The sequence below is a fragment of the Panthera pardus genome, unplaced genomic scaffold (genome assembly GCF_024362965.1).
Source record: "Panthera pardus isolate Hobbes unplaced genomic scaffold, ASM2436296v1 HiC_scaffold_13, whole genome shotgun sequence".
In the NCBI taxonomy this organism is placed as follows: Eukaryota; Metazoa; Chordata; class Mammalia; order Carnivora; family Felidae; genus Panthera; species Panthera pardus.
The window spans coordinates 138462728-138479284 of record NW_026526688.1 but is presented as its reverse complement, the minus strand read 5'-3'; the positions used below and the strand labels follow the sequence as shown (position 1 = coordinate 138479284).

Genomic DNA, 16557 nt, shown 5'->3' with positions numbered 1-16557 from the left:
AGGATTTTCTTTGATTTCTCTACCTATTCATCACTACTGAAACCATCCCTAATAAAATGATGTTGGGAGATGGTTGGCCAAAAGACTTGGGAATTTCAGAAAATCAGAAAATGTTCAGAGTTCAGAAGGACCACTGAAATCATCTGGTGAAGAATGAAAAATAGATTTCATTCCATTTTCCAACTGTAATTAGAAGCGGGTGCCTGGAGGCCAGAGGATGAATAAGAAGAATTGAAAGGCTGTAACTAAGTGGGAGAATGTGTGTCCTAAGTGATTAGCAATGACTGCAAAAATGGCCATGGAAGAAGCCAAAGCCCAAGTGCCATCACAATCTGCTCCAGTCTCCTGCTTTTATAAATGTGCGAACTAAGAACCTGGAAGGTGAAATGAGGTAACCACGCTAAGATCTCACAGTGATGTGTCTATAGCATCAAGTGACCCCAGTGGACTCCCCTGAATCTTGCACTCCTGCTGCCTTCTGTTATTGACAATAAGCATTAGCCAACAATAGTCAAGGGTCATCCAGTCCCCTTTTAAGGAAGCAGCACCAAAAGCCACCAAGTATGTGTACTTCTCAATTATTCACTCCCACGAAGCACACAAGGACTCAGATTTGACCAAGCGCTCAGATTTAATGAAGCCCTAATCTGGTGCTTCGTAGCTGTGGAGACTTCAGAAGGTAATTCGCCTCCACTGCCCCCCACATAGGTTTTTTATTTAGAAAATTATTCCCAATTTTGCTCACTCCTTCCAAAAGTATAAAGTATAACAAAACTATCATATTCGTTTAGAGCAAAGTTCTTCTTAGAGCATTATTAGAGCAATGATGGCTAAAGGTTTTTGTATTGTTCCTTGGAAACTATATCACTCACAGGATCTCTTTTGGGAGTTATGAAATATCAACACTTAGATAATCCCTTCCAACCAAGCACCAAGGAAAATACTGCTAATAGCAATGGAAACCAAACTGAGATAAAGTCAATTTTAAGAAGAGAGACCGTCACAGGTCATTTGCTGCCTTCTAATCAGCTCTAACTTCTGCTAATCAACTGATTTCATTTTCCCATGAACTATCTTGACTGTTGAACTTGCACACAGCAGCAATCAAATGCTGAGATTCAAGTCACTCCAAGAGATCCCAGCCCCTTATTTGTGAACAATGCTCATATTTTTCTACCTTGCCTTAAACTCAAGATAGCATCTTTTCAATTCTAAGGTATTGGCCCTAAGGCCTATTCCCTTCCTCAGTTGTGCATTCTGCTACTATGGGTTCCTTTGTGCAGGGAAAGGTCTCCACATTTTACCTTCCTTTACTTCTCTGATGCCCCTTCAGGGCTGCTAACCTGAGAAATGCCTAGATACACATCGAAGAAGGCTCTGGGAATGTCAGCAGCTCCTGTTTGTGTAAGGTTTACTGCCTACAAATGCCTTTTGGGATTCTTACAGCTACCCTGTTTGGCAGACATCCTCACTCTGTTTTGACTACCTAAGAAGCTAAGGTTTAGAAGAACTATCAAAACTGACTGGGATTACACTTCAGATAAGGGACACATAGGACAGTGTTTCAAACCTGGATCTCCAAGTTCCAGGTTCAAAATTTATTGTACTATGTCATGTTACACTGCAAATGGTCTTCCTTGAACTTTTAGTATTTAACCCATAAAACGAAAAGTCCACCATTCTATTCCAAATTGTAAGTTATCAGAATAATTTATATTGTTTCCTTTTTTAGTGATACATGAAATAAAAGTGTCTTACAATGGACGGCATCTTAGATTCAGTTAAATGCAGTCATATTTGCTTTTGCTTACTTTATACATTTCCAGTAAAAAATCTTAATGAGACAAATGACCAAAATAAAGATCATGGATCACAGTATTGAAAACCCATTTCTGGACAATCTCTAACAAGTGGCCAGTCTAGCCATTTTCTAGAAAGAACAACTGCCTTGTGTAACAGATGCATTTGGCAAACAAGGGGAGGTCAGGAGAATGGTACAGAAAGTACTCTTTGGGAAGCGCACCTTAAATACCTAAGAATAAACACAGCAGGTTTTCTTTCAAATATCTTTCTTCCCTGTTATTACCCACATCGAGACCCACTGTTTGCTCAGGGGCACCTGGGTGGCTCAGGTGGTTAAGTAACTGACTCGATTTCGGCTCAGGTCAGGGTCTCACAGTTCATGAGTTTAAGCCCCACATCTGGCTCTGGGCTGACAGAGTGGGGCCTGCTTGGGATTCTCTCTCTCCCTCTGTCTCTGCTCTACCCCTGCTTATGCTCTCTCTCTCTCTCTCTCTCTCTGTCTCTCTGAAAATAAATAAGCAAACAAACAAACTTAAAACAAAGAAAAAAAGAGCTACTGTTTGTTCAGTATTACTCAGATTTGTAATCCAAGACTTGAATTTTACCTGCTTCAGTTCTGGAATTGAAAAATGAGGCTCAGAAGATTAAATGTTAGCTTGGTTTTTGTTTTAGAAAACAAAGAAAACATCCGAGACCTGGACATGAGAATCCAGAAAAGCATTTGTCCCCAGGCACTACGAACTCTAGGAATCATGTGCTGATGGTTTCTGTAGTGGGAGAAGGGCAAAGGGTGAGGCTGCTCTCATCCCAGAGATTCCATTTACTTATTTATTTCATCTCAGTGTAGTTCTGATTTCTTATCTGCAGCAAACCTTCCCTTTACAGCTCTCAGAATTAATATTTTCTGTCCCTGGTGTCCTTTAAACTCTCAATTTACTTCCCTTGACCCTTCGCAACATAATCTCAAAACCAACATCTCCACTGCCTACCTCCCTTCCTTAGCACAAATTTCACCCTGTCCAATACACCTAACTGTGGGGACCTGTTAACCACAAATCTTGTTTAGGAAAAACTGACTTGCCCCAAGTTAGAATGTGTGACAGCATTAAGGTAAAATACTGGCATTACTTTACTATTCCGTCAAACTTCAAAATAGTTAATTCCTTTGGGAAGAAAAAGAGATTTATATGAAATACTTGGAAAAACTGCTGACTTTATTCAAATCACTAGCAGAAAGATAAGGCAGAGGACGGGGTAATCTCCTAAGCAATTCTCCCAAAGTTTCATTTGTAAATCCTTTCCTGGAAACTCAGAATACACTCTATGTGGCCAGTGGCTCTTAACTTTCTAGGGAGATGACAAATCTCTCCCCACACTGCCCTCAGAGAAATATACCTACAAGTTTGCATGTACTTTGAGGGAGTGCAGACCCCAGGTTAGGAAGCACATGTGCAGGCCTGCACAGAGCCTAGATACAACTTATCTACTCGTCTAACTTGGTCTAACACATTCGAGCCTGGCTCCTTAGATATCAAGGAATACTTGTATTTGGAGTTAGTACCGATCAAATGAAGTTAAAGAAAATTTTTAAATGATACTTCTTCTGATTTGGGTCCAGATATTTAAACAGGTATTTTCTTTCCCTTAAATTGTGACGGTACCTTGGGATGGGGAAAGATGTCATGAGACAACGGGAAACAGATTTTGGTTTTTAAAACAATGAACCAGGCTAAAAGAAAGCTCAGAGCCATGAAAATTAGCATACAGATTACAAGTTCTGTTGGAAAACTTCCCAAAGGGAAGTATAGGATGTATCCAACTCAGGTATACAAGATGAATGTTCTTTCTTAAAATTAACTTGGTAAGCTGAAAAGTTGGTTGACAGGCAAGATATGTTACAGGGGAAGCTAATTCAGTCACAAAGATAGATCATGTTCTTCCAAGGACTCTGAAAAAGTTCAGCCTGACATTGATCCAGAAGCAAGGAGGCAAGCTCTGGGTGATTTAAGGGATGAATGGATTTGAAAGGCATGCCTAATGGTTTCAAACCAAGGAAAGCACCAGATGAAAAGCTGCTTTTTTCTAAACAGCAGACTGTGTTTGAATTAGCGGCTGCTTTTGCACAATGTTATTTATGATGAGGCAGGTGCACCGGGATAAGGTGGTTTCAGGTGACAATTCAAATTGGAAAAGAGGTTGAGGTAAAGATGGGTGTGGGAACTAAATCAAAAGCCATCCTTCAACATCTGCTGTAGGTGCTGGGTAAATCTCTACCAGAATGTCAAATCAGCATTTCCTGTACACTTAAGAGAATGAGCTAGAAAAGGTAGGACTCAAAAAAAAAAAAAAAAGGTATAAGGGGCTTTGAATCCATATTTCATCAGAGAGTACTTTGGTGAAATATTGAACAAATCCAATGCGTTTATACTGATCGCTTATCTTTTAGTTTCTGTTTAAATGCTAGGCATGTGTCCCAATTAAAAAGAAAACAAACCAACCCACTGAAGTAGAGGAAGGCCTCCCTATCACAGCTGAACTTTGAAAGTGTATTTGTTTAGTGACGAGAGGCTTAATTTAATATCCTGGAATTACCGGTTTCCCAGTTCCCATCTAGATTCCAAAGGAACTTTGCACTTCGGTGAGATGCACCTTCTTCCTTTTTTCATTTGAGGATCCAGCAAGCTGCAGGAGAACACATTCACATATTTCAGCTTTACTGCAGCTGGTTTCCTCCAGTGCTTCTAGCCTCCTTTTGGCACTTCTGGATCTCAGAATACAAGGACTGACCTCATGCTCATACAGTGTAGCTGCATGGGCTTTTGAGTCAGGGTGAAAGTAAAAGTCACGTTTCTGACACTATCTAAAATGTGGCTTATTTTGAGCTTGAAAATGTCTAGATTATCCTCTCGCATCGTTCCTGAGCCAGTGGGAGTCCTAAAGGCAGAGATTTCTAGCAACATCTCTGGAAACTGTAGAAATGCTCTTCTGACCTCCTTGAGAAAAGAGGTATGGTCGCTGAGAGAGCAAACAATGCAGAGTAGACAACTCAGAATCAACTCACTTCTCTGGCATGTGATTAAAAAGTAACTTGCTCCCAGACAGGTACATTCTTTGAAACTGAGCCCCAAAGGCTTAGTAAATTTTATAACCAGGGTGGGAGCAGGAAGTCGGTATTTTTTTTTATTAAAGAAGGTGTTATTTCATTTTGCTTGATTTATTCTGGATGCTACTTTAGAAATCTTAACTAATTCCTAATTGATGGAGGAAGAGGGTTGTAACTCAAATACTGACTACCTTTGGTTTCCTTGGAAGGAGATCAAAGCAAAAATTTGTTGTCTCTTGTCTTGGAGATATCTTGGTAACAGTTTATTAAAGCACAAAATGATATTTCACTACATGGCAACTCTAAATGGGCCTGGAGGGTCATATAAAACTTTTCTACAAGATAAATCTTCACTGTGTGGGCACAGATCACAGAACAAACAGGTTGATATTCTCTGTGCATTGTTTTGAATCATCTACAACTTCCATGTAGTTCCTTATCTTACCAGTAGATGACTCCACGTTCCTGGTCTTTGTAAAAATTGGTGCTTTCCAGTGGTAAGGGTGAGTGCTGGTTTAGAAAAGTAAAAGGACAATTCGAGTTCTGGGTGAAATAAAAACTAAGAAATTGGTGTTTGTCATCTTGGCATATGATTGAATTTAGGAAAGTGGCATTGTTCATGTTGTACAGTTGAAAATACTGGCTGAAAAAGTCAGTTGGTCTTATTTCCTAGGTATTAAGTGCCTATCTATGATGAGAATTAATTATTTCATTTTCCCAGAGGGGTAAAAGTGATCTTCTGGATAATCAAAATCATCATTATCTAATTACATGCTGTCAAAAAGAACCTTCCTGGATATTGGAAATTTTCCTCTTCTACACTATCCAACATAGCAGCCATTAGCCACAAGTTAGCTACTAAGCATGTAAAATGTGCCTAGCATAACTAAGAAACTAAATTTTGAATTCTGTTTAATTTAACTAAACTGAAGTTTAAATATCTCCATGGGGCTATTGGCTATCATACTGGATGGCACAGATAAAGTTGTTGAGTCATCATTTATAGCATAAGCTCTCGGGGGCGCCTGGGTGGTTCAGTCAGTTGAGTGTCTGACTTCGGCTCAAGTCATGATCTCGCTGTTGGCGAGTTTGAGCCCCACATCAGTCCCAGTGCTGATAGCTCAGAGCCTGGAACCTGCTTCAGATTCTGCCTCCCTCCCTCCCTCCCTCTCTCTCTCTCTCTCTCTGCCCCTCTCCTGCTCACGTTTTGTCTCTCTCTCAAAAATAAATAAACATTAAACAAAATTTATAGCATAAGCTCTCAAGACAAATTACAGAGTATCATACAGAGAGCATCCTTTACTGAAAGGGTTTATTCTTCTAAACCCAATTCATTTCAGCAGGAAAATGACCTGATACTTAGTGAGGACACTTAGTAAACAAGCAGAATCTTCCATTTACATTTTATTATGGAACATGATTCCTGGAATAATTTTATTTTTCAGCTCCAAGTTCTTGAAAAACTATGTTTGTCCCTTCTCTTTTTGATAAATACAGAGATACAGGCAGTCTGTAAAGTGTTTTCCTCCCTTACAAGGTTAATTTGTACTCTCGCTGTGTAAAACTGGCTTTCATACCAGGGCTTCCTAATAAAATTTGAATCAAACGAATGACTTCTAGATACAGACATACCTTGAAATGGAATAATAAATATATTAACCTAAGGAAAAAAATTATTGGTCAAAGACTGGTTAGAAATTGCATAAATGTTAACACTGACTTAATAAGTAAAAAAAAAAAAAAATTCGAACTCAACTTTTTTGATAATTAGTATTTTCTAATACACTTATGGGGAAAGAAAGCAGGTCAAGAAAATATTAAATCTCTACATAGTGCTTATCAATAGAAAGAAACTTCACTCTCTTTGCTTCATTTTCATATACCCAGCAAGTAGCTGAACCATATACCCAGGAAGTAACTGCAGACATTACATCCCCAATCTTCCACCCCATTTAGGATGCAAATGCACGAAGTGATAGTACAGCAGAATAAATCCACGGTCAAAGAACTAAAAGCAACTTATAAATCATCTAGCTCAATACCCCATCAACTTTACAGATATTGCAGGTAGAAGGAGACAACAAATGACTTGTTAGGGCTCCAGATCAGACAGGACGCACCTCCCTATTCCCAGAGTAGATATCTGCCCACAGCACTGGGCTACAATATCTGTTATTTTAAGATAATCAAGGGTTGTATACATCTTTTTTTTTTTTTTCGTAGGTTTAACTGGAGAACCAAAACAGAACAACTGTATTTCTAGAAAAGTGAAGGGAGTAGGGAGATAATACCTGAATACGACCACTAACCACAAAAATGCCATAAATCTAAAGCGGTATATTCAATAGCACCATTTGTCTCTCTCTGTAAGACTTCACAATACATTATAATGTCTTTACCATTTATTATTTGTGGCATCAGAATCAAGATGCCAGATTCTCAATCCCTGCTTCAGGGATTTCAAATTCTTCTCCCAAGTAAGGGAGAAATGCCCTCTTTTCCCCATCTCCTGTCTCAGGGAAGACTCTCCAGAGCCATCCAAATTGCTTCTCCAAAGTCCACTTCTTCCAGGTAGCCTTTGGAGATTGATAATGTTGATTCTATCATTTAATGTGCCATAATTACGTACCTTACTTAGCACAGAAACTCACCCAGTGGTTAATTTTAGATTGTAAGAACGTAATGCTACCAATAATATAAGAAATATGTATTGTAAGAAATAATACATATTTAGAAACAGTAAGTAATATATACCTAAGAATACATTAGATTAGATGCTAAGCTGGGGGAAAAAGACAATAAATGTAAACGCTTTCCAGTGATTTTCTATTCCAAAAGACACTGTTATCCCAGGTATTAGGTGTGGTAGTATTGGAGAAAATGTCTTGGGGAGTATATAAAACGGAGCAAGACTGAAAATGAACCATGGGAGAAATAAATTCTAAGAATTTAACACTTCATTAGAGAACTGGAAAGTAGGAGGCCAGTATGCTTAGTAGCCAGAAATGTTGCCACCTCCAGGAAAACAAAGGATTGACCTACATGTAGTGGAATAATGCCAACAAGAAACTTACTAATCATTGACTGATCTTCTCATCTTTGCCAGAAAAAAAATCTGCTTGAAAGGGATAATACAGCAATGCTTGTGAGCCCTGATCTCTGTCAAAAGCACCCCAGAGTCCTCACTGCCCCAACCATTGTCCCACCTCCCCACCCCATATAAAGTAACCATTAATGACAGGACCTAACAAGCTGTCATTCTTTTATTCTGTCATAAAAATCTCAACAGCCAAAATTTTTTACTTTTATTTCTTTTTGAAAATCAATTCTACATTTGCTTCAAACCTCATCTGACCAGTGGCATTCCTCTCAAATGTCCAATCACGCCTACAATCTGGTTAATTGTAACCTCCTTGTTTCTTAGCATAGGTTTTATCACAGTGGTCCAACTACGTTTTAAATTGAGACATAGCTATCACATGCCAAGCTCTGGCTACTGTTTTCAAAAGGAGGAAAGAATAATTATTCACCCCATCTGAGTCTGACTGTACCAGACATTATTCAAGAGTGCAACACCCTGAGCCCTAGACTCTTCCCCTTTATGCACCCAGTTCAGAGACCCTCCCTCCGCCGTTGGAGATCATCCAGGGCTAAATATAGATCTACGCACACCAGCAGTTCCTGACCGCGGTCACATGGTGCTGCTGACGAAGGACTCCTTGGAGACGTATTCGGCCCAAACACATACACACAAATTTGTGTGCATATTCATCTACACACACTGTGCCCACCGAATTCATTGGCGAAGATGGGCACATCCACACTCAGAAGAGAAAGTCGCTGCCCAGGGATCTCCTCCTGCTATTTATCTCACTTGTGCCACCCTCGACACTGTGAGTGGACTTGGATACCTTGCTTTCTCCTGAACTGCGTCAATTTGCTTGGGGTAAGGTGTGAAGCAATACTCAAGTGGTACGCAGACAGATACACATACACAGGCGTGCACCTACCAGCCCCTTTCCCCCCTTTTCCCTTGTACAGCGCTGAAGCTGTCCCCACGATTCCCCTAGAAAGTGGAGCCTCTTTTATGCCAGCTGCCACAAGGCTCCTAGGTACTTTTGGCTCACGTTATTACAACCTAGCCAGGTGTCTCGAGGCGACTCACCTGAGCTCGGGCAAGTGCCGGGAGACTCGGTGTGTCCCAAATTCGCCAGGTGAACGGAGGCATGAACAAATATCACCTCGTCAGTGGCGAGCACATGACTTCTGCTCCCTGTCCCTTCCTAAGAATCAGACCTTAGATTATAGGGCACCGACACCAAAAATAAACAATCTCCCCACCCCACCGCCAACACGCACGAAAACTAGCCAAGAAGTAGAAGGAAACAACCTAGCAGTGCACAGGAAAGGAGGAGAGAATGAAGAAAGGATGAACGCGACTAGAACTCAGACAAACCCTCAAAAACTACCAACATGTCAAAGAAAAGGCCTAGCTTCGGGATCCGGGCGAGAGACGCAAAGCAAAACCCAAGTCTGCCCCTGCCCGCGCCCCAGCGGCTCGGCCCCGCACCTGTTGGCACCCGGTCCGCTCCCGGGGCAGCCCAGGCGACCTCGGCGGCCAGGCAGGCGACTCCCTCGGTTTCTAGCTTTTGCCAGGCGCTTTGTGCCAGAGAGCGTTTGGTCGCCCCGATTCTCCCGCCTCTTCGAGGCGCACCCGGCAGCCGGGGCGCCTGAGAGCCGGGCTCGCTACGAGCGCAGCTCCGGGGCCGTCTGGGACAGCGCAGAGGACAGCACCGCCGCGCGTTCCCGCTGCCAGGCTCAGGCCCCTCCGGGAGAACTGGCTGGCCAGGGAACAACCCACCTGCAGATGTACCTCGGGTCCTCGGTTTCCCGGCTGTTTGCCGCGCGCCCACAATCGCGGCCAAAGAAAAGAGAGCTAAAGCGCGCGCGAAGAAGGAAAAGAAATTCCGCCCGACCAGTCGGGTGCCTTGTTTATACTGAAACTACGGCTTCAGCCGCGGCGCACACCCCCTTCCCTCCGAGCCCGCCTCCCGCCGCCAGCCCCGCCCCGCCCCGGTAGGGGCGGACCAATCACGGCGCAGCTCACCGCCCACGCCGCCACCGCCTCCAGCGCCCGGGACCGGCCCACGCGGCGCAGGGCGCTGGGGACTCCCGCGGCGCGGTCGCCCGGGTGCCCTCCTACAATGCGGAGGCCCGTGCAGCCGGGCTCAGTGCTGTTTACCGGCGTCGGTTCGGCCCGCTCAGAATGAAGTGCGTTTCCTCCTGAGTCCGCCTGCCCGGGGCTGTTTGTGAAGTCGTGTGTGTGTGTGTGTGTGTGTGTGTGTGTGTGTGTGTGTGTGTTCATTTACCTGTGTACTACCTGTAAATACCGGCCCGACTCGTTATACAGTATCTATTAGCATAATCATGAGCTAAAGGTTACTGTACATATACTTTCAGAAGAGAGCTTGAGAGAAACCACAAGAACATTTGCTTAGCAAATATTTACGCAGAGCCCGAATGCTAGGCATTGTGCAAAACGCTGGGGGCAGGCTCCAGGCAAAAGTAGGCTGGCCCCTGCCATTGTGAAGCTTCCAGCCGGTCTAGAGGAGGACAAACGTTAAGCAAATGGTCACCCAAACAAAATACAAAATTGAGGCTGTTATAAGTTCCACAAAGGAAGGGAATCTGTGCCATGAAATATGATTCTGGAGGCAAAGGGGAGGCCAGTCCTCAGTGAAGGCTGTGTTGTCATGGTAACCACATACTCTATCATTGGATACTTGATAACTATTTTAGAAAAAGGGTAAAAACCTCAATGCTTCACCTTGTACAAATAAAAGAGACTGAAGGGAAGAAACGATGGAAACAAATAAGGGGAGAAAGAGACTCAAGGAAAGAAAAAATTTGAAACATTAGGAGACTCTTGCTAGCTACATGACCTTGAGTAAGTAAAGTATCTTTCCTGAGCTTCAGTTTTCCTATATGTAAAAAACAACACTATTCATACCTGTCTTATAGGACTATAATTAGGATTACTGAGCTAGAGGAACCCTGTGTGTCCCTGCCCCATTCTCCTTGTCTCCCCCTCCTTCCTAGTGTGGAAACAGTCATCTTGAAGTTCACCTTGCCTATTCTTAGCTTCATCTGTGCCTCCTCTCACTTCTCTTCCTCTAATTATACGTTCTCCTTTTCTTCTGCAAATGGGTCTCCCCAACTCAGTAATTCACTTTAAGCCTCTCGGAAGTTTAAAGGAGAAGCCATTCAGCCAAAAGAGCTCAGTAGGAGGCGGTCATGCAGAGAGCCACAGAGGCTCTTGGCTGCCCAGCCTAACTATTGTGGTTGTGCTGTTGTTTTGGCTTTCAAGATCAGTTTTCCCATCCTGGTTCTGTAACAAACAAGCCATTTGCGGTTGTGCAAGTTATGTACAATATTGAGGTTCCCTGGCCTGTAGCAATTAATTAAAAGGGTTGGACTAAATCAGGATTTCTTAGTGGAAATATTTGACATAGCCTTAATAACCTCTCGATACACCCCCCACCCTGGAAGAGTTTGCCCAGTTTTTCTTTCTTAAGTTTTTTTCCACCAAAACAAAAAATGTTTACTTTAGATCCTCAAACTCTAAAAGGGACACTACAGTAATATTGATTTAATGTTTTACCAAACCATTCCTGCTCTCCATACTGGTGGATCTCCCAGAGTCCCTTCTAGCTCCCCATATGAGAAGTAATACATGAAGGGACAGCTCCAGAGCTATGTGGCCCAAACTCTGATCCTGTCCTATCATTTAGCCAGTTATCAAACCTTACAAGAGATTCTGAAGGACTCTGAGCCCCAACTTACTCATATGAAGGTAGCAAGCATAGTTTATAAAAGTAACTTCTTCACAGTGTGTGAGATTAATTAAAAGAGATAATATGTGAAATGGGTTTGGAGGAATGTCCCTTAGAAAAGCCTTCCCTAACCCTCACTCCATATCTTTCGTTGTTGTTTCCTCTATAGAATTTACTATTATTTAACATATTGTATATTTTACTTATTATTGCCTCTCTCCCCTTGCTAGAATATAAGCCCCATAACAGCATGGTTTGTTGTTGTCATTGTAGTTGTTTTCCTGCTGTATGTCCAATGTCTAGAATAATGTCTAACACAATAAGCACTCATAAATATGTGTTGGTTGACTTAATGAATGCCCAGTACATGGTAAGTATTCAATAAATAATCGCTGTTATGATTTTGTATCAATTATTCTCTATCATGAAAAGTTTTTTTTTTCCATTTTCTACTTCCCATAGTTTCTTTCTTGGTCTTTTGACTCCACTGGCTCAATTCTTATCCCTGTAAATGTTGGTAAGCTCAATAATACCAGTCAAATTGATGCAAATAAAGCCCTGCTGAGTAGGATACTCAAATGATAAAAGTAGCCACTTATATTAAGCTTTGACTATATGGCAGGCCCTGTGCTAAACATTTTTTTTCTCTTCCCTTCCTCTTGGATCTCAAGTGCACAAAATTAGAGCAATCATCATGACTAATTCATGTCCAATACTCTTTTTAAAATTTTATTATATTTAATGTATTTATTTTATATCATTAGTCTCCTTTATTTCCCATCTAAAATCCTATTTTCACCATCCCAAAGGCACTGACTCTTTCACACTGTATTTAGTATGTGTTTTTCAATCCACCTTGCATGAACAATGATGGTATTATTTTATGTGAGTACCATGTGAGTGTATTTACCTAAATATACTCTTACCTTTATTTATGTTTCTCAATGTTGTCCCTCCAACATTTGACTTTGCTCATCTATTCATGTTGATACATGTTGATATTTTTCACTCCTTTTACGTTGTGTTGAGTATTTCACCGTATTTGTGTTACATTTTTTTTTTACTTACATTATCTTTTATCCTTGCCCAAACTCTGAGAGGTAGGTACTATTTTCTCCATTTCTGAGAGGAAGGAATGATACTGAGGAAGGTAAATAACTTACCATAGCCGTACAGCTGAAGAAGCCATAAATTATACCTATATCTCTCTGATTCCAGTGCTCCCATCTTCCTACCCTTTAAAATGAATCTAATTACTGGGGCACCTGGGTGGCTCAGTCCGTTAAGTCCGACTTTGGCTCAGGTCATGATCTTGAGGTCCATGGGTTTGAGCCCTGCGTCAGGCTCTGGGCTAACAGCTCAGAGCCTGGAGTCTGCTTCAGATTCTGTGTCTCCCTCTCTCTCTGCTCCTCCCCTACTCTCTCTCTCTCTCTCTTAAAAAAGAAACATTAAAAAATTTTAAAAATAAAATAAAATGGATTTAATTACTTACTATAAGATTTATGAAATCCTGCCTAAAAAAATATACCATTAATTTGACCCATTTTACATGTCTAAGATATTGCTGTTAAAACTAGTAGATATATGTATTTAAGCTAGAGGCCAAGTGTTTTCATTGGAAAGCAATGTTTATTATTTGAGACACAAGTTTAATATTATTTGTGGTTTAATATTTTCTTAAAACACTTGAACTTTGTTTTTTTTATTTATTATTTTTATTTTAGAGAGAGGAGGACAGAATGGAGGCAGAGAGAGAGAGAGGGAGAGAGAGAGAATCTTAAGCAGGCTCCATGTTCAGTGCGGAGCCTGATACAGGGCTCAATCCCGTGACCCTGGGATCATGACCTGAGCCGAAATCAAGAGTGGGACGCTCAAGCAGCTGAGCCACCCAGGCACCCCAACACCTGAACTTTAAATGAAAATCTCACAAAGTGAACTGCCTTCAAATATGTAAAATTTGCCATGTGAAAGAAAAATGAGGCTCCATAACACAAAATAAGACTAAAGAGAGAAAAGAATAAAGGAACAGATCACAGCTTCAGTGTAAGAAAAATATTAAAGATGTCTGAGGTAGAAAAGCAGCCTTTTTCTGCATTGAACCCCTCTTTCTGGATCTTAAAAGGCCTTGTGAAATGGCCGAGTAACTCTCCAAAACACTTTGACATTTTCTCCCGTTTCACTTTCTCAATGTCATCTGGAATATGGAGATGAACAGTTTAAGGATAAGGACTTTTAGCCCTCGCTTATACATGTAAGAAAATGAAGGCACTGATCACCCTACTTATCAATAGTCAATCTAGACCACAACCATGGCCTTCTCACTTTCAAAACCAAGGAAGACAAACCCACTAAGTATGATGTACATTGTCTATCTTGCATTTTACCAAAAGATTTATAAGAATTTTATAAAGCAAAACATGAAGAATGATCAAATGCAATTTGGAAACCATCACTTAACAGTTCCTAAGCAAGGTATGTTAATATGACCTAAGCAAGATCTGTTAATACAACATATAACTATCCCACCCCCATCCCCACCCCTTTTACACAGGATGATGAAATACTATAGTGGTATGGCTAAGTCAAGACAAAAATATTTTGGAGGCATAGGACTCATTTTTGGGGATCCCCTGTCTTTGGACTCTCTCTTCCACGTGGCTGCAATGGTAGGATAAGTTACTGTGCAAGGTGTTGGGCAGACAAATTGGATCAGCCTCGCCCCAGACCTTAGAGAAAACCCCTTATTTTCCCCTTCCTTTTCAGTGTGATTTTCCTGGACTTCCCTTTCCTCATCATCGGATTGCTGAGAGTGAAAGGGTGAAGGAGGCTGCTTGGCAAGTTTGGTGCCATACCTTCTTCCTACTTCTACCCTGAGAAAAAGGAATTCTGTCTGTGGGCCAACCTAGCTCACTTGGGGACCACACTGGAATTTCATAGTAATGCAAAGTGTGTATGTGTTTGGCATTGACCTGTGTACATGCATTTCCCTGGAACCTGGGAAAAGGATGATGAAGGCAAGACACAAAGATGTAGATATTCAAGATTCCGAGTCCCTCCGTTCCCCCCTCCGTCAACACCTTCACCCCCTGCCATTTAGAAGGGATTTTTGTGATGAAACACATGTTTGGGTCAGTCTTGGAATGGTCATCTCAATAGTAATTCCCAGCATTTATTATAGTTGACAATGTTCTTTCACATCCATTATCTCATTTAGGGAGAACGTTGGGTCTGTGAGGGTCATTCATTTCTGACAGTTGTCATTGCAGAGGCATATATTTTCCTTTCCTGGGATCACTAAAAATACTAACGATAGTCATTCATTCGACTCTGCTGAGAAGATACTCCAAAGGACAAAGGAATTGACTAGAAAAGATAACTCCAGGGAACTCTCTTCCACAGATCCATGTGATCCTGTATCACCATGACTTTTTATCTCCCAGAACTTACTTAAGGTTGTACAAAAGAATGTAACGACCACATGGGAAATGTAGTAGGTTTTCAAAATCCCCTAGGGAGGTGTAAAAAATTACAGTATCTTCCTTTATACTAGATAAGAACTGTTGAAAGGCAAACTTATTATTTTTCCTTTATCAGCATTACTGTTTCACTCATTTGCCAGTTCTCATTTACTCATACGAAGTAATTATTTCTAATATCCTCAGGAGGGATATTGGCATTGAGAAATAATATACCTTGGCCTGATCATAAGGTTATGAGACAATCTCATCATCTCCATCGGTTATATAATATATAGTGACTTATTATTTTCTGCACAAATATTTCATAACCTGCAACGTGCATCATTTTGACAAGATATAATGCTGTTTTGAGTATAAATTCAACTTTGTTTAACATGAATTTATTTAGATAAGTATTAATCTTATAAAATCTGTATAGTGAGTAGTAAATATAAATGTATTTCTATTTTCTCTTTCTAGTGGTTTTTGTCTGCTTTCTTGTGAATAAGTTGATCTTATGAAGAATTAAGAAAAGGTTTTCTGTTTCAAATTCTTCTACCCTTTAAAGTTAAGCCTGATTATTTTGCTAGAAGATCCCCTCAGTTTTGACTAATTACCAATCTATGTCCTAGAACATTGAATGGGAAAGGAGAAGGGAGAAATAATAATAGAATAATAAAATTTTAGAACTGGTAGAAATATTAATGACCATCTCTTTTAATCTTTCCCCACCCCAATGCCACCAACCAAGGCATTTATGAAAGGAAATTGAATTCTGGAGAGATTAAATGATCTCTCCAAGACCATCCAACAAGATAATAACAAAGTTATGCAAGTCAAAGAGCCTGGATGATAAGCCCAAAACTTCAAAAACTACACGATTTTACTTCCTAATTATTTCTGCAAGGGTGAAATCTATGGAGCTACTTTGACATTGTAGAAGTACAATTTGTTTTCAAATATTGATGACAAACTTTCTCTGTTAAATTCTCCTTGAGGAAATGATAAAGGAGAATTCTCTAGAAATTGCCCATATTTTTCATTAGAATTCTCTAAATATTGCCATTACCATTTGTCTTATTTAATATTCAAGATAATAAAATAGTAAACTCTTAGTTGCTTTATCTTTAAAGTAACCATGTTGTAAAGTATCAATCAGACTCCATAAAGTATATTTGAGAAATTATGTTGATCAGGACGCCTGGGTGGCCCAGTTGGTTGACCATCTGACTTGGTTTTGGCTCAGTCATGATCTCGGGGTTATGAAAATAAGCCTTTCATCGGGCTCTGTGTTGAGCATGGAGACTGCTTAAGATTCTCCCTTTCTACCTCTCTTTAAAATAAATTTAAAAAAAAAGAA

At 40.7% G+C, this 16557-nt stretch overlaps 1 protein-coding gene across 8 annotated transcripts in view; it reads right to left on the bottom strand.

Moving 5' to 3' along the window:
- RASGEF1B (RasGEF domain family member 1B) overlaps positions 1–16557 on the bottom strand; it is a 569745-nt gene that overhangs the window by 28009 nt on the left and 525179 nt on the right. Inside the window, exons 1-2 of one of the 8 annotated variants that reach the window (XM_019466257.2) lie at positions 9768–9917; positions 9072–9189 (exon numbers count right to left, since the gene is read on the bottom strand). The exons of 4 other annotated variants lie outside the window; for them this stretch is intronic. In XM_019466257.2, coding sequence (XP_019321802.1) covers positions 9072–9134 — 63 coding nt within the window. In that variant the 5' untranslated portion in view covers positions 9135–9189; positions 9768–9917. Of the gene's footprint in view, positions 1–9071; positions 9190–9476; positions 9740–9767; positions 9918–16557 lie in introns of those variants that run through there. 3 more of the 8 variants (XM_019466266.2, XM_019466276.2, XM_019466284.2) reach the window with 3 other exon arrangements.